Source organism: Equus quagga, chromosome 7 (genome assembly GCF_021613505.1).
Source record: "Equus quagga isolate Etosha38 chromosome 7, UCLA_HA_Equagga_1.0, whole genome shotgun sequence".
NCBI classification, from domain to species: domain Eukaryota; kingdom Metazoa; phylum Chordata; class Mammalia; order Perissodactyla; family Equidae; genus Equus; species Equus quagga.
The window spans coordinates 19,192,743-19,219,054 of NC_060273.1; the positions used below are offsets into that span (position 1 = coordinate 19,192,743).

At 42.3% G+C, this 26,312-nt stretch overlaps 1 protein-coding gene across 5 annotated transcripts in view; it reads right to left on the reverse strand.

Moving 5' to 3' along the window:
• ARHGAP17 (Rho GTPase activating protein 17) overlaps positions 1–26,312 on the reverse strand; it is an 87,226-nt gene that overhangs the window by 4,326 nt on the left and 56,588 nt on the right. The window contains exons 10-21 of one of the 5 annotated variants that reach the window (XR_006889320.1): positions 25,253–25,380; positions 23,680–23,791; positions 23,022–23,103; positions 20,074–20,154; positions 17,949–18,062; positions 15,331–15,422; positions 13,901–14,057; positions 11,915–12,148; positions 9,693–9,862; positions 4,425–5,063; positions 3,218–3,265; positions 1,435–1,483 (exon numbers count right to left, since the gene is read on the reverse strand). Coding sequence is in view for 4 of the 5 variants with exons in the window: in XM_046665866.1 (XP_046521822.1) it covers positions 3,219–3,265; positions 4,425–5,063; positions 9,693–9,862; positions 11,915–12,148; positions 13,901–14,057; positions 15,331–15,422; positions 17,949–18,062; positions 20,074–20,154; positions 23,022–23,103; positions 23,680–23,791; positions 25,253–25,380 (1,856 nt within the window). In the remaining variant the exon portion in view is untranslated. The remainder of the gene's footprint in view (positions 1–1,434; positions 1,484–3,217; positions 3,266–4,424; positions 5,064–9,692; positions 9,863–11,914; positions 12,149–13,900; positions 14,058–15,330; positions 15,423–17,948; positions 18,063–20,073; positions 20,155–23,021; positions 23,104–23,679; positions 23,792–25,252; positions 25,381–26,312) is intronic. The other 4 variants (XM_046665867.1, XM_046665866.1, XM_046665865.1 and 1 more) reach the window with 4 other exon arrangements.

Genomic DNA, 26,312 nt, shown 5'->3' on the forward strand with positions numbered 1-26,312 from the left:
GTGAGTAATGGATCCAAATACATCCTTGAAATTAAACACTTCAGGCACAACTGCAGGGTGAACCAACAACCCTCTGCTCACCATTCATCCCTCTTTAAACTAGAATGACTTCCTGTTACGCCTCATCAGTTTTCTCGGGCTGTGAGAGTCTTTCTAGTCTATAAAAGACTTTGAGCCAACTTTTTATTATTTTAGTCAAAGGAGAGATTCTGTTCAAGTCTCAGTGGATGTGTATAATGACATGATTCTGATATCTACTAAAAATAAACTGCAAGTAGAAGCAAAAGGCACTTAAATGTCTAACTATGAGCAATAATGAAATATTATGCAGTCATTGAAAAAGATGGTTATAAAAACTACATTATAACATGGGAAAGAGCATATGATGTAAAGTAAAATAAAAATGCAAGGTCAGAATCTGCATATGCAAAATAATTATGATCATGTACCCCTTTGTATTTCAGAATAAAAAGAGGAAAAAAATAGAATATGAATGGTAGACTTCTTCAACTGTAGAAGGGGACTTCTTACTTTTAGTTCCAAAATTTTCATTAATATCCATGATTATTTTTTTAAATGCATTCCTTTCATGATATAAAAACAGCCTAATTTTTAAAAAGAACACCATGAGAACCAGCAACGTGTTGAGTTTTTGTTGACTGCTAAGAGACTGACTTGGTACACCAGCACACAGTGCACGGATGACTCATGGGGATTCTCAGGCTCACTAAATTAAGAAATTCTCTTCCACTCCTGAGCACTGTCTTTTTAAACTGTGAAAGAACCCATATTAGGAAAACCAAGTGGTGCATCAGAATCAAAATATGGTTGCCTGGGCCCCAGACCTCCTGCATCTGGGTCCTAGAAGGCTGGGTCTGGGCATATGAGTTTTAAAAATGTTGACCTATGAATCTAATCCATAACTCTGATTACCTATTTTTTTCTAGATAAAAATGATAATAAATAGCTACTATTTATTTAGGTCCACTGTATATTAAGAACTGTTAGATGCTGTTATTTATCTGATGTAATCTCTTCGACAATAATTCTCACAGACATCAGATTTACAGATCAACCAGGTTGTACCTTGCCTGATGTTACACAGAGAGCTGAAATTTGAATTCAGGCATGTCCAACTCTATAACGTATATTCTTTCTACTATACCTCAAGCCTGCCTGGTATAGAAAAAAATGGAAATTAAAGAAGTAACAAGACCAGCACCATGACCACCTGTCGCACATCTGTGAACACACTTAGTACTCAGAGTAATTGACAGCAAGCATGAAGGAAGCCAGCCTCCTTTAGTGCATGCACTATTAGTAGGGATGCAAGCAGGCGTGGTTAGAGTGACTGGTTAGTAACAGGCATTAGTGCACAAATATGATCATAAAGTAGCAAAAATGCTTTGGCCAATCAGGTGCCTTTTTCCTTACCATTAAATATTCCAATTTCAGTTCTTACTGAATATGGCAGGTCATACATCTAAATTATTTAATAAAATGTTTAAATTAGAACACTCTTTGCTAAAATCTATTACTTTAAAAACAGCAAGATGTAAAAACTCTTTTACTTGCAAAGCTAAAATCCTACTGCTTACTATAGTAACAACAAGAAGAGACTCCATAACGACTCCAGCATCCCTCCACTCTCCAGGGCTGGTGCTGAGCTGCCAAAGGTTCCTGCCAAACCTGCTTGGCAGCAATAATCTCCCCCAAGAGCTTATTTAAACCCCAGGCTTTAATTCAACTTTTTAAGATTAAATGCTCTAAATGAATAACCTGTTATCAGGAAGTTGTCTGTCTAAAGTTTTCCAAGTGAAAACATGATGCCATAATAAAGAATTGCCTGTCCAAGGCAGTTTCACTTTTTCTTCTGGAAATACCCAATGGCTATATCCAAGAATGGCTAATAGCAGCATGATCAACCCTAGCGGATTCATAAATTCTAAATGTTGGCCTTTTGTGTGCTTTTAATGGCAGTCCAGGGGATTTTAAGAAATTATAATACAAAGATAATCGTGGTGACCTGGAATTTCTTGAGTTAGGAGAATTTATAGCATAGATAGGTTTTTAAACATTTAGCTAATATCTTCAGGAAAAGTATCTTTAATATAAAATTTCACTTATCTGATAATTATAAAGTACAGAGCATTACAGTGTGAATTACAGTGTTGTAGGAGGTCGTAAAATAACCTTCTGGAATAAAAACACCCCAGGTAACAATGGTATTAAAGAACACACCAAATTCTGGTTTGTAGAAGAAAAGATCTAAATGGAAGAAAAGATCTGGGGAAAAAATTGTGGTGTGTCACAAGAATTGAAGTGTTAAAAGGCTCAGCCTTACTTAGGGTTTAGCCACTTCACTCTGTAAATGACTTCCCCACTCAACTGGGGAGCCCCAGACTTCTGGGTCAATCACCAAGGAGATGGGAAGGTGGAATGACTCCTGCGTCCTCCTCTACATTTTAAAGGTTGCACTCTTGTTCCCCTTTCTGGTTCCTACAGAAAGTCTTACTCACACCAGAGCTGTGTGGCCCACTAAAGGCTTAAGGCTCAAATCTGCCGATGAAAGCAATTGTACACATAATGAGAGCTTTATGCCATCCAAATGTGGACCTGAAGGCATGGTCCAGATGAGCCTCACGGTGCCTTTTAAAAAACTCCTGTGGTTTAAGAAAGCAAAATGTAAGCATGCTAGAATGCAAAGGAATTTAGTGTGGGAATCTTTGGAGGAAGATTTTTCTTTTGGTCCTGAGAATTTCAAACATTGAATTAAGAAGCTCCATGCAGTTAACTTGCACTTAAGATATAAAATTAAAAATTAAAGCTCAAGACACAAGGGAAACAATTTTCCGTGCTAACTGCACCCGAGTCCTCCTTGGTTGGATGCTGATGAGCGAATCAATGACAGGTAAATCACACTGAGAAGAGCAGAACACTTGTGAAAGACTTACCAATAAGAGAGAAAACATTCTTACTATCTTATCTGAGTGGCTTGAAATCGGGCTCTTAATCTCCCTGACACCTACCTCTTGAATTTGGAGCATTGCAGCTCAAAATGCTTCTGATAAACACAAAAGTAAAGTCTACATGCTACGGAACGGCTGGCATGGGGTCAAATGGCTGCTCCGGAGCACAAAGTCAAAAGCACATATGCACAACACGGCTAAGCAGGAGCATTTGGAGCTGTGGGGCAAGCTGCTTGGGGGTTACAGACCTTAGTCCTGGAAACCTTCCCCACCTGTGAGGGCACTAGGGAGGGCATCTATTGGGAAACAAACAAACACACCAATGTCGTTTTGTTTTTTAAAAATAAAAGCTGAGGTGTCATCAGAAAAAGTTATTAACCATTTATAACATGTGCAAATTACACATTTTATTCCTGAAAAAAAGTTATTGGAAGTTAGACTAGTTGGTTAACCCTCCTCCTTTGGGATCCCAGTTTGGGGTATACCTTGGCTCATTTTCAGCTGTGAAGTCATTCAGCACGGTTGGAGAGCCCAGAGGTATATTTCGGCTTCCTCTCTAAAAATAGCTCCACTTAGAAAAATTCAAAATTGGGCTGTTGTGAGAAATGATGCAAGGCTCCTAATTACCATGTTTAAAAACACACTAAAAAAAAAAAAAATCCATCCATCCCTTTCTTAAATCAAATAGTAAATTAGAGCACTTGGGATGGAAATTTTTTTAAAAGTCATAGTTAAATAAAAAGATCATGTTCTAGACTGCCTATATTAGACTATCCCATTTGGTATAGCCCACTAAAATCTGTACAATCACTGCCACCCAAAACAGGTCTCCATGGGAATTATGGGGAAATCTTCAGTCTTCCCTCTTTCACTACTGGAGGCTGGCACTCTGATGTGATCATGCCCCCAGATCTCCCGGGAGCATTCAATTTGGCACAAATCATATTTTTTAAAGTTATATCTAATGCTTCATTTACTATGAACATTTTTACTCTTAAGTATTTTAATGAGGAATTTACTAAGAAATCTCACTAAGAAAATTCACTAAGAAATTTCATATTCATGTTGTACCTCCCACCTGATTAGCTCATTATACTCAGAAAAATGTAAACGTAGATGTGCAGGTCTTCAACACATAACGAAACTATAAATCAGGGGTCGGCAAACTTCAAGGGCCAGGTAGTAAATATCTTAGGCTCTGTGAGTCATATGACCTCTGAATCAACTACACAATTCTGCTGTTTTAGCACAAAAGCAGCCAAAGACCATATGTAAACAAATGGGCATGGCTGTGTTCCAATAAAGCTTTATTTATAAAAACAAGCTGGGGGCCAGATTTGGCTTGCGGTTGTAGTTTGCTGACCCCTGTTATAAATCAAAGCCTAAATGAAGGGGAGTAGTACAAAAGTAATGCAGAATGGAAAGGGGAAATATCTGAACTGGTTCCCTACTTACCCGTCACTATTTTGGAAGCAGTGGGAGCTGCATTGGTGAGGCTGCCATCCCCAGCTGACTGGGTGCCAGGAGGATGAGGAGCGCCAGGAGGATGAGGGGGTGGGGGCACGCTGGGTCGGTTCCTCGGCTTTGGTACTGGTCTCGGTCTTGGTAAGGTTCCAGCGTGTAGCTGCACAGTCTCAGGGTTACTCACTGCCTGCGTCTGAGAAGCTGGCAGGCCGGGGTTCTGTTTTCCTAAGGGTGGAGTACTGGGGGGTGTTGGAGTCTGGGGAGGGGTGTGAGATGGCTGCTCAAGTCCATGTTCGCTGGGCAGTGCCATGGGGGTGGCCGGGCCCTGGCCACTTGGTTTGGAGTGCACCAGCAGTGCGGCCTGCGTCGGGGGCTGTGGTGGCGGGTGACTGGGAGCTTGTATTGGAGACAGGCTGCTGGAGTACCTCCGGGGTGCAGAGAGCTGCGAGGTGGCGCAGGGCTGGCCTGGAGCCTGGCCTGGGTGCTGAGGGGGCGGAGAAGGACTTCGGGTGGATTGCTTTGCTGACGGACTAGGGGGATGCTGAGATGTTCCTGGAGAACTCTGGCCCCCAGGATGGCCAGGAGGTGGGTTTCCTGGCTTCGGGGGTGCTGGAGCAGGTTTTTTAACAGCTGCACAAAAGGGAAAAAACACGTTTCAGCAAGAGCAGCACAGTGATAGCTACCACCTGAACCAGGGACCAAGGCTAATCTTGCCAGTAATAAGCTGTGCTGATAGTATGTACCCCCTGACAGGAGGCAACCAAGAGGGCACTTCACCTCTGTGGTCTTCCTCCCCAAAACCCACAGACCCAGTCTAACCATGAGAAAAACATCCAACAAGCGTAAGTTGAGGGACTTTCTTTACAATGCCTGACTAGTACTCCCCAAAACTGTCAAAGCCATAATAAAACACGGGAAGACTGAGAAACTGTCAGCCCAGCGGAGACTAAGGGGACGCACGGACTAAATGCAGTGTGGTCCCCTGGATGGGAGTGAGCCTGGAACAGGAAATGGCCACTGGTGGAAAAACTGGTGAAATTTGAACAAAAGATGGGGTTTAGTTAATAGTAATGTACGAGTGTTGGTTTCTTAGCTGTGATAAATGTCCCAGGGTGATGTAGGATGTTCATGACAGAGGAAAGTGAGTGAAGGGCCTAGGGGAACTCTCGGCCCGATCTTCGCAACTTTTCTGTAAATCTAAAATTGTTCACAATAAAAAGTTTATTTTAAAAAACTACATCATACACATATAGGTCTTTAAAGACCTGTCATTTTAAAAGCTCAATAAGAAGAAAGCTGAGCTCATGGAGGCCACCCCACCAACACGGAGTTGCTCGTCTAAGTCCACACAGCAGCGCTCATCCCTCAGAGAGTGTGGGAGAAACAGAGAGAAGCAAGGGCAGCTAAGAGGTGACCCCTAAGCACAACCCGCCTGCCTGTACGTAACATGGCTCCCTGGCCCTAAGCCAGCTTCTCCTAGAAGGCTTGACTTTTTTTTTTTAACAGAAGTTCTACCAGTTTCAGAATCATTTGAGCTAATAGATACATCCTAGGTAAAAGTACACATAAATCTGGAAGAGCACCTTAGAATGATCTTCCTAAGGAGAGGTGAGCCACAGCTCTCTCCTCCCTCCACCAGCTGAAATTAGATCACTAGGGGGTGGGAATTTGGTAACTGAGGAGGGTAAGGTAGGAGGGAAAAATGACAGGTCTGGAGACTGGTTTGGGGCTGGGAGGAGGGGTGGAAAGAAGAGACTTTGGCATTTTTCAAATTCTGCTGAGATCCTACTAATCCCCAGAGCAAGGGAGAGGGAAATGCAGGACAGAAACAAACAGGTATCGTTTGCCTAACACACCACCAGCACCAAGTTAGGCCTTTTAGATAAACTGTCTCATGTAAGTCTCATGAGCTCACTGCAAGACAGGCATTGTTATATCCATTTCAAGGTGGGGAGAACTGAGGCTCAGAAAGGTCAAGCGTCTGCAAAAGGTCACAAAACTGGTAAGTGGCAAAACAGAGGTTCACACCATGTCCTGTGGATTCCCTGGACTCTTTTTTCCCTCTTCCTCCTTCCTACACTGCCTGGCTCCCTGCTCATAGTGCTCAGAATTCAGGAATGAAAAGGGTATAAAGTCTGCTCTGCTCTGCTGGCCTAGAACTTTTGGCCCTGGAACTCAGAAGAACTTTTTCGACAGAAACAACCAACTAGCTGACAAAGGAAGGAATCTGGAATATTAGCCATACTCTGGTTACCATAAGCAACTTAAAAAAGAAAATTTTCTAGCTTTCCGTTCTAGCAATATTAATTGTAAATTCATATTGAATAAAAGATCATTCCTGACATTTACGGGTGTGGAGGGAATCAGGAGAGGAAGCATGAGCAGTGTGACAGATGATGGGAGTCCCACATGGAGGCCAGGCTGGGCGAAAGGCAGCCCTTGTCTAAGACCACCTATGAAGGTGCTGGGAGGCTGAGGCAGGGGCAGAAAGGATCAAACTCCTCCTGTGAGGAAGCCGGAGATCTGTGACTGCAGGAAGCAGGAAAGACTCCTATGTGGCTAGGAAGGAGTCTCAATCTGAAAGCAGCGTTACAGGGGCCGGCCCAGTGGCCGAGTGGGTAAGTTTGCGCCCTCTGCTTCGGCGGGCCAGGGTTTTGCTGGTTCAGATCCCGGGCGTGGACATGGCACTGCTCATCAGGCCATGCTGAGGTGGCGTCCCACATGCCACAACTAGAAGGACCCACAACTACAAATATACAACTATGTACTGGGGTGCTTTGGGAAGAAAAAGGAAAAATAAAATCTTAAAAAAAAAAAAAAAAAAGCAGCGTTATACCTGGAATCCAGGTAGAGAAGACCTTATTTCCCCCAAGGATCAGTTGGGATCCAGATGTAGGTGATGGTGGCTCAAAGGAGAGGACAGCCTTTGGGAGGATAAAGCGGGGTCTTATCTGACACCACACACGAAAGTCAATTCAAAATGGATTAAAGACTTAAATGTAAGAGCGGAAGCTGTAAAACTCTGAAGAAAACACAAGGAGAAAGCTTCATGATGTTGGCGTTGGCAATGATCTCATGGCTGTGACACCAAAAGCACAGGCAACCAAAGGAAAAATAGTGAGATTACACCAAACTATAAAGCATCTGCACAGCAAAGCAAACAGTCAACAAAAGGAAAAGGCACCCTACAGAATGGGAGAAAATATTTGTAATAGTGGCCATCTGACTGCTATTTCTCTCCAGTGCAGCTGCAGCTACAGAGTCCTTGGGTTTTGGAGGACTAAGGGGAGCAGAAGTCAAGTTAGATGTCAGGCATTCCCAGCTAGAAAAGCTGAGCATGCTATAAAATATAAGATTTCAATCAGTATGTTCACCGTAAGGGGTTAATTTTCAAAATATACAAGGAACACCTACAACTCAATAGCAAAAAAATTAACGCAATTTTAAAATAGGCTAAAGTCTTGAACAGACATTTCTCCAAAGAAGATGTACAAGTGACCAACAGGCACATGAAAAGATGCTCAACATCACTAACCATCAGGAAAATGCAAATCAAAATCGTAATGAGATAGCATCTCACACCTGTTAGAACGGTTATCATCAAAAAAAAATAAAAGATGGGGCTGGCCGGCCCAGATCCCGAGTGTGGACCTATGCACCGCTTATCAAGCCACACTGTGGCAGGCATCCCAAATATAAAGTAGAGGAAGATGGGCACGGATGTTAGCTCTGGGCCAATCTTCCTCAGCAAAATGAGGATTGAAGGCAGATGTTAGCACAGGGCTAATCTTCTTCAAAACAAAAACAAAAAACAAAAGATAACAAGTGTTGGCAAGGATGTGGAGAAATTGGAACCCTTGTGCGCTTTTGGTGGGAATGTAATTGGTACAGTCACTGTGGAAAATAATATGGAGGTTCATCAGAAAATTAAAAATAGAACTACCATATAATCCAGTGATCCCACTTCTGGGTATTTACTCAAAAGAATTGAAATTAGGATCTTGAAGAGATATTTGCACTTCCATGTTCATTGAGGCATTATTTACAATAAGCAAAATGTACAAACAACCTAAATGTCCACTGATGATGATTGGATAAAGAAAAAAATGGTATATTCATACAATGGAATACTATTCAGCTTCAAAAAAGAAGGAAATTCTGCCATATATGACAACATGGATAAAACATAAGGACATTATGCTAAGGGAAATAAGTCAGCCACAGAAGGACAAATACTGCACGATTCCACTTACATGAGGTATCTAAACTAGTCAAAGTCGCAGAATCAGAGTGGAATGGTAGTTGCACTCCCTGGAAGGAGTAATGAGGGGAACAGAGTAATAGGAAGAAGGGTAATGGAGAGCTGCTAATCAATAGGCATAAAGTCTCAATTACGCACGAAAAATAAGTTCTACAGATCTGCTGTAGAACATTGTGCCTAGAGTACAATATTGTATTGTATACTTAATAGCACACTTAAAAATTTGAGAGTGTAGACCTCATGTTAAGCACACTGACCACAATAAAATAAAATTTAAAAAAAGAAGAAAGAACAACATGAAGATATGGGTCAGAATGTTCTAGAAGAGAAAACAAGTGTGGAAGCTCTAAAGAGGTAATGAGTTTAGTGCATCAGGGAACAGAGAGCATAGCAGCATGGCTGATGCGCGGTGAGAGAGGGAGAGTGTAAGGGGTGGGCTCAGAGGTAGGCCCAGGTAGGGCCCACGGTGGGAGGTTTGCACGGAAGCCACTGGAGAGTTTCAACCAAGAAATGGCATGATCTGCTTTGTGTTTTAAAGCAATTCCTCTGGCTGCTGTGTGGTGGACCACAGGGGGCATGGATGGTAACAGTTCAGATTATACGTTAATTAGGATCCAGAAGACCCTGACCCCAAGCCAGAGGGTACAATGGCTCGCAGACCTGCAAAGCCTAGCTAGTACAGAGGCTGTGACAGTTCCAAAAGAGAGTGGGGGCTTGGAACACCAGATTCCTGGAAAACTGGGAGTGTTTCTGGAGAAATGACTTTTTGTTTGTTAAGCTTTATAGCTTACACGTTTTCTTAAATGTCTGCTTTCCTGCTCTCCATTTTTTCATTTCTCGTCGATGATTTTTCTCTTCAATGACTGATCTTTCTACTTGACATTTTATAACAGCCATGGAAACAATCTGCTGGAAAGGCTCGCCACCTGAACCCCTGCACTAATCCGAGGAGGTGTGCACATCCTTCCCAAGGGGACACAGTGAAGGAAGCTACTCACCTCGGCGCACAGTGTGGGGACTGGGGCCAGCAGAATTGTGTGCTGGGCCGACAGAGAGCTGATGGGAGCCAGTCGCTGTCTGGGCCTGATTCTGGCCAGTGGCCGTTTGACTGCTGTTTTTTCCCGGTGCAGGTGCAGCTGCAACTGCAGAGTCCTTGGGTTTTGGAGGACTAAGGGGAGAAGAAGCCAAGTTAGATGTCAGGCATTCCCAGCTAGAAAAGCTGAGCATGCTGTAAAATATAAGATGCCAACCAGAATTTTCACCTCAGCAGGCAGGAAGTTGATCTGAAATTTCAAATAGTTCACACATTTATTGGGTGCCACATGAGACTACATATTTTGAGGTTCGTTGCATCAGACTGTCTTCCAACTACTCTGCCACTCAAATATCATGAGCGAGACCATTTTGCAGCAACCAACAAGAAATTTCAAGTTCTAATTTGCTTGTACTTAAATTGGGAAATATTAAAAAACGCGAAAGGGTTTTTGGGCTTCAAAATAATGTGATTTGGACACAGACATTGTAAAAAACTAAGCAAAAGCTAGGGCCAAATACTAATACTGTAAATTATAAAGTAGTCGACTATTATCAATAATGTGGACCTGAGGAAAGAGAAACTCTGAGAAGCTAAGTGATTGCTCTAAGTCCCGAGTGGTTAGCAGGAGGGTAGAGATTGAACTCAGGTTTTCTACTTCCTAGCTCTGAACTTTTTCTACCAAACTTTACAGTGACATTTTGTCAAGGTAATTAAAGAGTGAACATCATTAGTGAAATGTTCACAAAAATATCTACAGAATGAAACAAAGACCAAATCGATGACTGACATTCCATCTGTCCTTCTGCAGTGATGACTAATTATTGTCTTAAATAATATATTTAGCCTTAATTAAACAAGTTGAATGCTACAGGTAAATGAAAATGTGAGTTTGCTAATACTTTTTTTCCTCAATCAAAAAAATTTAAACCCAAACAAATACATGCATGGAGCAGTAGTTACTGACAAAAGCCAACATTGGAGCTTATGATCAGCATACGAAGCTCTAGGAAGTTTGAAGCCTCAGTTCTTTTTAACTAAAAATTGAACTTCCCCAAATTATGTGAGTAAAAAGGAATTCAGGAATGACAAAACATTCAGAATTCAGCTATGAGGATTTAACAAGATTCTTATCACATAAGCAGCTAGCTTCATACACCACAAGGTATTCCCTCCCCATCCCAAAGGAGATGAAGTGAGGGAGTTCTCCCAAGGCAAATTCATCTCTCTGCACGGGAAAAGATGCATGGATACACCGGCTGTCCTTGTTTTACGCATTTATTTTACTCTATATATGACCATTTAGTGCTTCATAGGTGGTCAAAGTAGAATAAATGATAATAAAAATTTTAGCATATACTCTGTAGAGGGGCTCACCTTTTACATCAGCTGTCAGTTCTGAATCAGCTGCCTGGGTCAGTGCAAATTAAATAAAAATTCATGCCAATTAAATGAAAATCTCAAGTTTAAAGGTGCTTTTTCTTAAAGTTTCTACATATTTGCAGCCCATTCCAGGTGGCTAATCAAAATGTTAAGCAACAAAAGAGGCTTTTAAGAAAAGCTATCATCATATTTTCTACCTTGTACTCGTGTATCAACTCCCCTACAAGACTGAAAGCTGGGGGTGAGGGGACCTCAGTCACCTAGTGTGCTTAGTGCAGCGTCTGGCACTTAACAGTTACTCAGAAAATCTTATTTGATGGATGGATGGATAGACGGATGGGCTGACTGGCTGGCTGGGTGGATGGGTGGGTGAGTGAGTGAGTGAGTGAGTGAGTAAGTGAGTGAATGAGTGAATGCCAGGAATACTATAATCTAACTAACTTGCTACATTCAAATGTTTACAAGTTAGCATACTAGATGACAACGAGCAAATGGTACATGAACACTGAGTACACATCACACAGGTAAAGAGGTTTGTAATACTGCTAGACACCTACTGGCTTCCAGTTTCCAGCACCAAAGCAGTACAGTACAGAATGCAAGCAAATGTTGCTTTCTCTTGAAAACAGGAAAAGAAGCGAGCAATATGCAGTCTTTTTTCCCATCCTTTGCCAACGAGAGGAGTGAAGGCAAATCTGGTTCAAAATATGCCAAGTGATTCTGTGGGCATGGATGCCCACAGGCCAGCACCTGAAGAAGGCTGGGGTGCCCAGCACTCCTGCCAGCACAAGCTGGCCTCCTTACCTGCTGTCGCCCGGGCTCGGCCCCTGCTCCAGTATGCCCGCAGAGGAGGGGACAGTCCCACCCCCTGAGCTGCTTTCAGCCCTAGAGCTCTGGGGAAGGGGCTCTGGGCCTGCTGGAGCCAAAGTGCTGCCATCTGTAGGCGGAAGTGGTGGCTGGAAAGCGGGAGATATGTGCTTTCTATTTAGAGTGCCACCCCGCCGGTGGGCCTGGAAGTCCATAAGCTTCACACCAAAGCTACACAGAGAGAAGAAACAGTCAACACACCATGCAAGCTGACCACCGACACAGAAGCCCACTGCTCCACGTGTGTTAAAACCCACACATGGGGATAGCCACCCAAGTTGCCCAGTATGCAACGCAGCAGCAATTAATGATTAATGACCAATGATTAATGGTCATTCCTATTACCAAGGCAAGCAACTCAATTTGGCTTTAAACCTGAGAGAGCCAACAGACCTGGTACTGATCAATGTCCTTTCTCAATGTGGGTGTGAGCAGTTGAAAGCAAATAGGCAGGCCTCTCATCTTGAGTGAATGACATTGTTTTAGTGTGTTTATTTCCATACAACTACATACAAGCCCGTCATCCCAAATCTGTGTGTTTGGGGAACAATGTGGAAGCTGTGTGCAGAAGTCCTCCCAGCTCAAGGTAAGGCTGTCACAGCACACTGCCTCGTAAGCTGAGATGTAGAAATATCTGTACATGTGTCTGCAAAGAACATATCTGAAAGGATACGTAAGACTGGAAAATTATTGCTTTTGAGAAGGGGATGGCGGTTGGACGATAGGGTAGAAGGAAGACCTACTTTTCATTTAAACTCACTGGTGTATAAACCTTAAAACTTTTTTTCAGTTTAAAAAAATAGAAAGATACATGGCTCCCCGAGCTTGCGTTTACTGGGTCAGCTGACGGGGAGAATCCACCCAGACAGATAACTGAGAATTGTTTATTTTGTGTGCTAACTTGACCCACAACATTGCGTTTTCTGACTTAAAATATACGAAGGCTAATTTTGTGGAGGACAGAGTTTGCCATCAGGAAGCACTACCAAATGTATGAACGGGGCTTCAGAGAAGTAAAACTTCTGTACATAAACGTGGATTCCAGAATAAAAGAACAGGAAAGTAAAGCTTTTTACAAAAAAAAGCAAAACAAAAAAACAAAGCTCATTATAAGATTGGGCAATTAAAATAACAGCTGTTGTTTAGTTTGAATGTAAAACTATTTCCAGTAATATTATAACATGTATGCAAGAAAAGCACATTACTTCAAACAGGCCTCTCTAACTCTCAGCATTACTGATGAACACAGCGGCATTTCATCACACATGTTGGACAGATTGGCATCTGAAGGCAAAAATCACAAACAGCCTTAATAACCTTTGAAAATCCCACAAATCGCCCATGGAGCCTAGTTTAGAGACATACTGTCTCTCACTAAGTCCAGCACAGCCATTTTTTTCCTTCTGGAATTGGCACATTCTGAGGTTTCTCCAGCTGAACATCAGATTCAGCAGTTGGCTTCCATTGAGAAGTCAAGTTATACCAGAAATATTTCTCTTTAAACACCAAATCACACAACTAACTGTGAGAGAGAGATTGTTCTCACATTCACTCCTAGACGTATGTCCACAATTTTTAACTTTTTCTTCCTTCTTCTCTTTTTCCCCCAATCAAGTACATTTAGGTGAATTTGTAACATGTGTGATGCCACTGTGTAGGGCTTATCTCAGACCACCAAGTAAAGCTTGGACGCATACGGTACAAATGTTAACTGACAAGCTACGGATCTACTTTATGGTCAGATTAATGCTTGGAATGAACTAGAGCAGTATTCCTGAAACTCTCTGGACTCTAATAGTCATGGTACATGGTGGGTCACTCTGACATTATAAGTCCATTGAGGCAGTACCAGATACCAAGGGTTTAACAATTCTTCTACGTGACATCTACAGCCAGTTTGAAACTGAACAATTCTAAACATACCTCTCCTTCTTCACCAAGTCCCCTTCCATCACCGCCATGCTGGCAGGTCGCTTCCTCTCTAGGGTCCCCGAGTCAGAGTCATTTCCAGTGTGGGACGAGTGATTGGAATTTGGGGTGGCAAGAGGTACAAATGCTTCTGATACGTTAAACTCCACCTCTACCAGAAGAAAAACAAAGAAGTGTAAATGAGACATAGAGCACAGGAGTTGAGAGGGCTTTAAAACACCCCAATGGAATAGGAACCTCACTCTTCAGTCCACAAGTCCTTGCTATTCACAAGTGGAAGCTCCATGCACTCACACCTTAAGAAGGGTTTATCAAACCAGGGGGGGTGAAATAAGAGAGCTAGAAATAGGGGAGGGGATATGATTCACAATACAAGTTACACAACTCCTCTGTTTTATTTTTTGTAAGAAAAAAAATCATGGGATACAGAAGATGACATGAAGCAAGGATTACTTATTTGAATCATAAAAGAAGAGAAATATTTACAGTTTAATATAAATTAGAAATAAAAGGCCATATCAACTCCACACTGCCTACGGCAGTTTTTGCAAAACTCATTTTCTCAAAAGAAATCTGGGGCAGAATGCCAATATTCATTCACCTGTCACACATTTATTGTGCAACCTTCCTGAGGGAGGAGTGATTCTTGAAGGCAGGAAGACCAGGGCAAAGTAAACATGAGCACGCCCTGGCATCATGGAGCTTACACTCCACAAGATGTGACAGCAGGGCTGCTCTGGGTGAAGGAAGGCTAGGAGGTCCAGACGCCCCACATTTGCCTGATCACTACTCCCAAAGGAGAGCGTGGGAACCTCTGAGGATCCAGGACTGCAACATAGTTTGAAAATCTCATCCCCTGTAGGATGAAATCCTAATTCTCAGACCTTCACAAACTGGCCCCAATCAACCTTTTCTACTTTCTCTTCCATCTTTGCACAAATCCAACTATCTGCCTAGGGAAACAAAAAGCTTTCTTCCAAGCAGAAAACTCCAGTCTATTCAATGTCATCTCTTCTATAAAGCAATCCCTAGGTCTTTGTGCCCAATATGTGAGTTTGTCAAATCGCTCTCCATCCACCTATCTTTCTAATGTGCTGTGAATTACAATTTCTCCTTTTATGTGGCTTCCTTCTCCAGTGGCCGGAATTCCTCCAGGGAAGACTGCATGTCTTGCCAGCAAACATATGGCACCTACTGGGTATTCAGTATACACTGGCTGAATGAATGGCTCTTGTTTTAATTGAAACAAAGTGAAATGCAAAATAATGTGGTTACTGTTATGTCAAAATATGAATGCAAATAAACAGCCTGGAAAGAACCATGAAAAAGCGAAAGGGATTACTCATGTATTTTCTTCTTTAAAAAGAGTTTTTATACTATTATCATGTTGCTTTGGCAGTCAATGAAACTGAAAAGATAACCACCTTCAGGGAAGAACCAGTCGGCATGCTGAATGATGGGTTCAATTACTGCAACCACGTGGACGGATGTGGCGGCTGCCATGTCAGCTAGCGTTCTGGAAAGGAAATTCACAGAGTTAAAATACTTCCCTTAGGCAGACTCCAATTTCAGAGGTTGTGCCAGGGCAATTCAGTTATTTTTAAAGGATAAACTATTTAAGTATAAATGCAAAAATTAGATCCACAAGGCCCTGACCTATGAGTATGGTAGTGATCACTCAGGGAAAAAATTCACCCTGACTTGCTGTCACTCCTTGGTGTGCACTGTGATAACCACTACAGTGTGAGGGCTAAGCCAGTGAACAGTGGTAGGTCAAAATGCTGCTTTTCAGTTGGTTTGGAACAGGGTTGCTTTTCGCACTGGGACAGTATTGCCTATGGTAGTTATCGTCTAAGATCCAAGATCAGCACAAACCAACTTTGCCTATCACATAACTAACAGTATGCCTTGTTTCAGTGTGCTGCTTCTTACCTCACAAAACCTGAGCCTCCACATTTACACGTATTATTAAGACTATCATCTATATGCACTGGTCCCAAGATGCACGTTCAGAAGTTGAAAGTGTCTGAATGCCAGGGTTCAAGAGGAAGAAAATAAGGAAGAATCTCTCTCCCTGCCCTCAAGGAGCTCATATTCCAGTTCAGAGTCAGAACCCCACCAAAGCTAACAAGCTCCAAAGGCCTGACATTCATTGAGCACCTACCAGGCTTCAGTGTTTCACATTCTTCACTGCATTTACTTTTTTGCAAAATGGGGACTGTTACGAGGCCTATTTTTATAAATGAGGACACTGAATTCCCAAGAAGCTGGATCCCAGGTCTGACTGCCCCAAACCTATTGCATCTCTCTTATTAATCACTCTGACTTCTCTTCCCACCAGGAGGAACATTCTCACCACAATTTCCAACCAAGTAAAAGTTCTAGCTCCTTTTAAACTCCAGCTTAAAAGGTAAGCACTGCCTGCAAATCACCCTCCCCACTCTTTCTTATTTCCCTTCTGCCCTCTGGGTTCTGCTCATTCTCTTGCCTTAGAACCCTGTTGGACTGGAGAGGACTGTCTGCCCACGTTCTTTGCCAATCTTTCTTTTTGAGGAGATACTGTTTGTCTATTGATTTCCAAGACCTTTTTATATATTCTGGATATTTTTGGAAGAATTCCTTTAGTTTGTGAATTGTCATTTGTAAAAGGTGCTTTCTGACATATAGAAGTTTCTAGCTGTTATAGAGCCAAATCTATCAATTTTTGTTTGTTTCTTGCACTGCTTTTATGTTTAGCAAATTCTTCTTTACCCCAAAAGCTAATAAATATTTACTTGCCATGACTATGGCGTTACTTTTTATACTCAACTCTTTAGTCTACTTGGAATTTATTTGCTATAAGATATGAGATATGTGGTTAACCTTGTATATTTACTTATCTTTAATTTTGCTTTATGATATTGGATCTTTGTAAATAATCTTATAAATACTTTCTGAAACAAGACTGGGCATGCGTGAGTGAATGAATGAATGAAAGGTAGAAAGAAAGACCTTGATTCAAAAGGTCACTGCACTTTTTAACGGAAACTTGAACTGCTTAGGATTTTACGAAGCTGACCAGCAGTCATAGGAGGCAGGGAAGGGTGGTGAAGGTTAAGGACACAGACTCTGTAGCCAGTACCTGGGCTCCACCACTTCCCTGCTGTGCAACCTTAAGCAAATTACTTGTCCCCTCCAAGCCTCAGTGACCTCATCTGTAAAAATGAGGACAATTGTACCTACTTCAAAAGGTTATTTGTGAGGCTTACATGAGATAATCATAATGCCTCCAACAGAGTAAAGATTTATGTTAGCGATTTCCCAGAGCTTTCTAGCTGACCTCCCTGATCCTTCTCCTCTACTCAAGCTACATTTCTCAATGCCAATCAATTATCTTTCTAAATGCAATTTGATCAAGTCATTCTTTGGCTTAGAGATCTTGATGCCCCGACCCCCTCATGACCAATAAAATAAATTCAAAACAGCTCAACAAGATACACGAGGACTTTCACAAGCTGGCTCTGCCACCCAGTCGCAGCCTCATGGCCCCTGTGCTCAAGTTACATAAGATCATGCGACACACCTTGTTCATGCCTGCAATGCCTTTGCTCGTTCAGGTCCCATCTGTAAGCAACTGTTCATTCATGCAGGTACAGCTCGAGTGCCATTTTTTGTGCAGAGCTTTCCTTGAACTTCGCAGCTTGAATCATGTTCCTTCAGCAAGTTTTGCTGCCATCATACTTTATGTCTGTGACATCATACACACATACAGATGTGTGCAGAGCTTATCATTGTACCAGAGCTCTTCATCTGCCCAACTGCCCAAGAGCGGGGCCCTTCGAGGACTGGAACAATGTCTCATACACCTTTGCGTGACCAGCCTCTTTGACAGGACCCAGCTCACAGCAATGTTCTGAGAATGTTGGCTAAATGGGAAGATCAACTTCAGAACACTCTGAAGTTCATCCTACGCTAGAATGTGTATCTTGAGTTATATTTTTATTCTTTCCATCAAGTGGAAAGAAAAATTTAAAATAATATGATATAGGGAAAGATTACTTACCCTTCATTTTTGGCCCATAACAGGTTGGGGCCTAACACAATTGCAATGTTGCTCGGAGTCATTTTATTAATGTCGCTGGTCTGAGCAAGCTTTGCAAGGAACTTGATTAAATACCTATGAAACAAAAGAGAAAGTGGAAAAGCATCTACTGTGAAAGATGTGCAGGAATAGCATCTTCCTGCCCAGGTGCTCAGTCCCAGATTGCTCAGGCGCTAACTGCAGAGTGTGACTAAATCAGAATCTCGCTCAGGCTAAGCATTTTACAAATTTCTTGTGTTCTTTGATTCAGAGAACAGACTAGTTTAGAGCTTGGAAGAGGAAAATAGCTCAAATGCTAACCTCAATGATTCAGCCTCTATTTGCTGCATATTTCTAATGCATCTCTCCTTTAAGCCCTATCTATCTACCCCAAAATAAATGACAATGTGATTAACAGTGAACTCAATATATTTTGAATACAAACATAACAAAAACAAATAGAAGCATAGGTATAATTGGTTAAAGGAAACTATATTTGAAAATGCTTTTTAATTATAAAAATATCCAATTTATTATATAGACATAGCCTCTTATATATAATAAAAGCAAAAAATTATTAAGAATCCAACTATCTATCAATAGGAGGCTGATTAAATAAATTATACACAACATATCCATACAGTGGAGTACTATGCAGCCATAAAAAATTATTATGTACTGAAATGCAAAAATCTCCAAGAGGTATATTAAGCGAAGAAGGTAAGGAAGAGAATGATGTATACAATATATACTACCATTTGGTTTAAAATAAATAAAATGGAAGGTGTGAGAGAAAAAAAATGTACATACATATGTATTTACGTACACATGTTATGTATTTGCTTATACATACATTAACTCTTACTGAGACAATACATAAGCAACTAAAAACATTGGTTGTGTCTCAGGAGAGGACCTAGGTGGCCTGGGGGATGGGAACAAGAGACAGGTTTTTTTTTTTGCTGAGGAAGATTCACCCTGAGCTAACATCTGTTACCAATCTTCCTCTATTTTGTATGTGGGTTGCTGCCATAGCATGGCCACTGACAAGTGGTGTAGGTCTGTGCCTGGGAACCAAACCCAGAGCATGCTGAATTTAACCACTAGGCCATTGGGCCAGCCCCCAGGAGACAAACTTTTTAACTGTACACCTTTTGGATTTTGAACCATGAGACTATACATTCTATTCAAAAAACAATTAGTAAAAATTATAAAGAGTAAAATAAACAAAATAAAGGCCAAATCCCAAAGTACTAAGAACCATAATTCAGTTCCACCATAAGACATTGACCAGTTTGAGTACTGCAATTCTAAGATGGGTGTGTTAAATAAATCAATGAGGGATATTATAAATATTAATGCACTCATAAGGCAAGGTTGAAACAACATATTAAAAGGGAATATTTAGCTTAGCTTAGTGATCAAGCCTAAGACTGAATTTAAAGGTCAGGTAACATACTAAACCTTCACCAGTAAAGTATTCATCATTTTGGACCAAGTCCTCTTACAAAATTTTCTTTGGTTTTGAATGATTTTATTACCTTTTACCCTTCTCTCTATGCTTCTTTAAAGTTATGTTTTAAGTTAAAGATAAAACAGAAGTTAAATTCCAGAAATAAGTGCATGGTAAATTTTCTTAGAGACATGGTTATTTCATAAAGGAATATATAATGTCCATTTCTTGGAATTTTATAGTAGGATGATCTACATTATATTTCAGATAAATTATGTAGCATATATGAAAGATATTACAAAAACTACAACTATTAATTAATTTTTGCCTTCTACATACTGGAGTTTAGACTCCAAATCCAACACACAGTCAACTAAACTTTCCACAACAATTTTTTTTCTAATAGCTGCAGTGGTAAAATGATCAGGCAATTCACCTAATAGTGCCAGACATGATGCTGGTGCCTCAGATGCATCCTAGTAATATACATCAAATTGCATTCCCAGAAACCCCAAGTTCCTCCTCTCCAAATCATATTTTAATGTGCCAAGTATGGCTAAATTAAATGGCCTCTCTACTGGGGATTAAACCTTTCTTCACTCCAGAGACACTGCCACTTGGTGGCTTAATTTGCAGATTACCAATCATACATACCTAAAGTTAACAAAATTTTGTGGTGGCAACTTCTGACATATTCTCCATAAATCTTGTAGTTTTTTATCTTGATCCTGCACACTGAGAAAAAAATTTTATTCATATTACATAAACACATATGAGGAATACCTGTGTTAATGTGCCACATTAACAGTGATGCCTCCACTGATGAAGAAAGCACAGTTGGAAAACAGTACCGATCTTGAAAATAAACAGATCTGGAGTCAAATACCAACTAAATACATAACTCTGAGCAGTTAGCTAACCTCACCGAAACTCAATCTCCTGATGCAAAATTGGGGATAAGAATGTTGATTCTGCCAAGTGACTGTGAGGTTTCCAGTGGCATCACCATGCAAAACCACCTAGACCAATGCTCGGCACGTAGAGGACAAGACAGCACTGAAACTTCTATCTAGAAAATGTGTGTATTCACATACAGCTTCTTGGGGCCCAGATCTCTTGTCCTAACTGAGGCCCAGCCACAGATGAGCTGGCATTGCTCCAGTCACCCAGACCCCCAGGTCTTTTCCAGCTCTCAATACTGCTCAAAGGATCCAGACAAGAAGCCCATTTCTGCTGTGAAGCAATTACAGGAGCTCCCTGCTATACAGTTGCAATGTGCAAACTTTCATTGACATATAAAATGGCCAGACCAGAGCCTGCAGAGCAGAATCAACTCTGCATACCAGTAGGAGAGAGCATTAGAAATTGCTTATACAATATCCTTTCGGACTTAAAACATCCTCCCTGACTGAACCAATCTGGAGAGTTAAGAATAGAGGTTAAACACAATTATACTTTAGAAGCCAGTCGATGTGCCACCAGGATAGGATGGTGGTCTGTGCTGACATTTCTCAAGTATCAAATTAATATACCAAAAGACAGATATCTTTCTTTCTTTTTTTAAAATTTCTTCCCCTGCCCGAAGCCCCAGAACCTAGTTGTATATTCTAGTTGTAAGTCCTTCTAGTTCTTCTGTGTGAGCCACCACCACAACATGGCTGCTGACGGAGGAGTGGTGTGGTTCTGTGGCCAGGAACTGAACCCAGGCCGCTGAAGCAGCGCATGCTGAACTATCACCACTAGGCCATCAGGGCTGGCTTGACAGATGTCTTCTTTTAAAAGTTTACTTACTCGTAGGGACGGGTTTGGGAGTCTCAGAACAGAGAGAGGAGTCAAGGTTTAGTAAGAATGAACGTTACTCAGTAAAAGAAATCTCAGAAATCTCCCCAACCTGACAGTGATTGCTGAGTCCCAGTTATTCAGTCCCACAGACACAGAGACGTACAGCAAGCTGGGTCCCATGTTGGTCCCAAGAATACAACCTCATCTAAGGATTTACTCTGACTAAAATTCTCACCATCTACCACGGACAAAGTCTCTCATTCCACAGCTACAGAGAAAAGTTCGAATGCAAATGCCTGGTTAAAGTGACAAGGGATGGACTAACATCCCACTGAAGTATAACTGATCAGCGCAAACGGCTTATTTCTTTCTTTCTTTTTTTTTTTTTTAAAGATTTTTTTCTTTTTCCTTTTTCTCCCAAAGCCCCCCCAGTATATAGTTGTGTATTGTTAGCTGTGGGTCCTTCTAGTTGTGGCATGTGGCACGCTGTCTCAGCATGGCCTAATGAGTGGTGCCATGTCCGTGCCCAGAATTCGAACCAGTGAAACCCTGGGCTGCCGAAGCGGAGCGCACAAACTTAACCACTCGGCCACAGGGCCGGCCCCACAAACTGCTTATTTCTAATCATGGTCCATTTGATGGGAATGGGTAACAGTGTCTGATGATGGTGAAAGGAGATGGGAGGGGAGGGAAGATTTGTTCCTCTTCCCTTCAGGGTGAGGAATTAGGCACCTCCTGGAGGAAGCAAGTCAGAACCTGAGGGAGGTTAACAAGGAAGCAGGGTGGCGGGCCAGGGAGAAGCCTCCAGGACTTTGTAAATATGGCTGCTCTGCCTAAACCAACTCTTCCTAGACAGACAGAAGCTGAGGATGGAGGGGGAGGCCCGAACAACAGGAACACAGGCTGTGGGTGAGATGGGTCTGGGGCTGAATTCCAGCTCTGCCAATCACTTGCTACTGCCTTGGCCCTGGTCCTTCCCAAGCCTCAGTTTCCTCATCTGTAAAAGGAGGATGAGAACCACGCCTGCCTTTGTGTCATTAACTATGGGTTAGCAGAGGTGATGGGTATGAGGATTAGTACAGGACACCGTGCACAGTAAATGCTCAATAAGTGTTGACTATTGTTACTAACAACGTCAACATTGTACTATTGCACAGCTGAGTTTCCATGCAGCTCAACAGGCACACTGTCACTGGCTGCTGTGACACCTGTCCCCAGTGACAGGGCTTTATTTAATAGAAAAGGGATTTTGTTTTTTTTTTTAAAGATTTTATTTTATTTTTTTTCCTTTTTCTTCCCAAAGACCCCCAGTACATAGTTGTATATTCTTCGTTGTGGGTCCTTCTAGCTGTGGCACGTGGGACGCCGCCTCAGCGTGGTTTGATGACCAGTGCCATGTCCGCGCCCAGGATTCGAACCAACGAAACACTGGGCCGCCTGCAGCAGAGCACGCGAACTTAACCACTCGGCCACGGGGCCAGCCCCAGAAAAGGGATTTTTGATCAGCCAATCCATAAAGTCCACAGCATTCCATAAAAATTCACAATAATATATATGAAGACGTACAATGCACCACTATTTGTCTTCATCCACATAAATCACACAAATTTAAGCCAATGTATAAGTGGTGACCTTCTTACACTAGTAATTATGATACTCAATATTTTCATCCTAAACTTAAGAACAGGGGCACATATTATTTTAAAAATAGGCTATTTGAAAGTTATTTTATGGTCCCTGAGAGTACAGTGATTTACAAATGGGACACAATATTACATCATTCCCTTTAACTTCTAAAACTCAGTGTTCTTTAAACTTACCTTGCAACTTGTGTCCATTCTTCATATAGATGAAAAGTCATCAAAGGTTCAGGCAGTTCCCGTAAATAGGACTTTAAAGCACCTGAAATTATTAACATTCTCTTTGAGTCTGAAAAGTGGTGAGGTTGGGAATCTCGGGGACATATTATTTTGCAACGAGAAATGACCTCAGTTATAATGTTCCAAGATATACAGAACAAATCTTGATTTGGTACTAGAGGTTAGAGAATGAAATGCTCAAAAAACAATTTCGGTCCCTTGGAAAATATATTGAGAGCAACAGAAAATAAAATGAGCTTCAAAGTCATCTCCTTAATAGACATCATTTCTCCAGGCAGATCTAGATTTTGGGGGTGAAAGAAGGGAAGAAAACACAAGCATGTCTCCAAATATTTGGATTATATGCTACCTTCACCTTTACTTAATCATCAGGAAAACAAAAAACAAAAAGCAGAACTAGAACATATGTGTGTGTGTGTGTGTGTGTAAACTGTTTATATGCACAGTTTTTCAGCTTTCTTTGACATTTCAGTTCTGTCACTTAACCCTAGAAGGAGACCATTTCACTTAACCCTACAATTAAAAGTGGATTTTGAACTGATGGGCTGTCTGAGGTAGGACTTGCCCGCCACCTTGAGGGCGACCCCTCAGAGCTCACCTGCAACAGCATGGGGGTCTGAGTAGAACTCATCCAGGTGAGAAGTAGAACAGTCTAAAGCAGCTTTCAGTTTCTTTAACTTGGACGCCCCAGCCCCAATTCGGAAAAGGCCCTAAAGACAATGAAAAGCCATCAGGATCAAGTTCAAGGTGTGAGCCTTACACTGAGCAGGAGTAAAACTCTGATGGAAGAGCCCTCCTTCCCACCCCCCAACTCCAGCGCCCCCCAGCTGAGAGAGGGGTAACACTGCCTGCCTTGCAGGGCTGTCAGGGGGAGGGAAGAGGACCCAGCATGTTCCCGGGGCACAGCAGCAGGCAGAGAGGAGTCCATTTGTAATCAATGCCAGCTCTGGCCCTGCTCCACTGCTAAACTACCTGTGCCTATCAGAAATCTATTTAAATGCAATAGTTTCTACTTCTCCAAGGTTGATTGCTATAGATTTTCTAAATTTAGGAATATTTTTAAAAAGCTGACATTTCAAGAAAACTTATTAGACTAGGCTGCTAGTCACATTACTGCCCTAAATGTCACTTAGAGAAGGGGAGAGAAATACATGAAGGGTGAACCAAGACAGGCAGGACGATGAAGACATTGGCCCAGAAGTTCGAAGACTTGAATTTTAAGACATTAATCTAGGCAGGTTTCGCCACCTCCGCAGTAGTGACATTTGGGCCAGATAAGTCTTGGTGGTGGTGGCCGGCCTGGGCATTGTGAGATGTTCAGCAGCATCCCTGCTTTCTATCTGCTAGATGACAGTAGCAACTCCTCCCCACCCCAAGTCATGTCAAGCAGCAGTGTCACCAGACCTTGCCAAATGTCTCGTGAGGGGGACAACATGGGCCCGGGATGACAAGTACTGATTGAGGCTATCAGAGGTTGGGGTCACATCATAGGGAAAGAGGGCTAGTGACTGGAAGCAAACACAAGGTGGGCTTTTGGGGTATTTCTTGACGTGGGTACTGATTCCACGGTGGGTTCAGTTTGGGAAAACTTCTCAAACGGTTCCCTTGTGATAGGTAAAATTTTCTGTATGTACGTTTCACTTCAATAAAAAGTTTTAAAAAGGAAAACACAGACTTGCCTTTTGATTCTGGCTCTGCCCCAGGGTGAACTCCTTGCCTGCTGGTTTCCTCATCTCTACAAGAGGAGTAATGAGACCTGCCCTGCTTGGTTCACGGGGTATGTAAATGTCCGCCCTAAACTGCACAGCGCTACACAAAACTAAGATCCTGGCAAAAAAAAAACCTAAAGCTCACGGAAGCTCTGGTCCATTAGTCTGTCATGAAATTAATTTTCACAAATCACAACCAGAGTCTAAAATGAAACAATCCAATGGGACAAAAAGAAGTCAGAATGTCCTGCAGGCAGAAAGGCAAATATGGCTCTGTGAAAGCTCTGTTTCATTTCCAACACCCCCACCAGGTATAATGAACAGGGTCTCGATTTTACATGTGGGCCACAGCGAATAAAGCTTGAAAGCTACTGGTCTACAAAGTCTCGACAGTGGCTGTGTGACAGAGATGGGGTGCTCTGGGCACGGAGACGTGGCCTGCAGGCCCACGTGGCCCCTCACCTCCTCCTTCATGCCCGTCTCCAGGAGCAGCAGGACACAGGCTTCAATGGGCAGTGCGATCTCACGCCCGCTCCGCTTCAGGTGTTCTTCCAAAGGGGTCCCGAAGGCTGGCTTTTCCGCCCACTTCTCTAGAGAGCAGCACACCATTCAGTAAGACACTTGACGACCTCACAGTGTCAGCAAGTTATTCACTGCCCAAACTAACAAAGGGGATATTTTGTAGGAGGCCGGTAGTTGAGGCTTTGGGAAAAGGGGAAACACCTGTTCTTTTTGCAGTTGGTATTGACCATTTCCTAGAGCACAGAAGGTATGACAGGCTAGGAGGCTACTCATGGAACAGAAGCCCTGAACGTGCCTACATAAGACCTAACACGAGTTGCTGAGGAGAAGTCATGATGGCGCTCCTGCACCTGCACCCTGCCCACATTAACACGGGCAGGTGGGCCGCCTTGTGCAAAAACCAAGGATTCATCTGAGCACATGGTTTTCACTGACAAGATATTTATTCTAGCCTTGCAGAGCATCAACAGTCTTCTATCTAGAGGACTCCTTCAATGTGAAGAAGGAAATAATTCCTTAAAATTTTAAACATGAGACAAGAGTTGTCATACAAGACAGGAATGGCCCACGTGAACTCATATTAGACACAACACCTCCAGGACGTGCAGTGCTCCCGAATGCCATATCCCCAAATAGGTTCATAAAGTTCTGAGTAGGAAAGAACGCAGTATCTGCAGCCCCAAAGCAGCTTAGCTGAAGGCTGAGCTGACGGCAGGAAAGGAATCTTTTCTATTATTTGCAAGTCATATGCTCTGTTTCATTCCACAAAAGATGTGAGACAGCTTAGCAGGAATACCTACAATAAAGCAGTAAGATGGAAACGACAGTTTAGCAAGTGGAGGTGATGAACCCGGATATGCAGTATCTGGTTGGGCTCGGCATGCCTGGGGAGCTGCAGAGGTCCAGCGCTGTCAGAGAAGCACAGGAACAAAGGGGGAAAGCCCGCTGGGGAAAAGTGCGCCGCTGAGGAACACTGAGTTCTTTCCAGGACAGGAAGGGC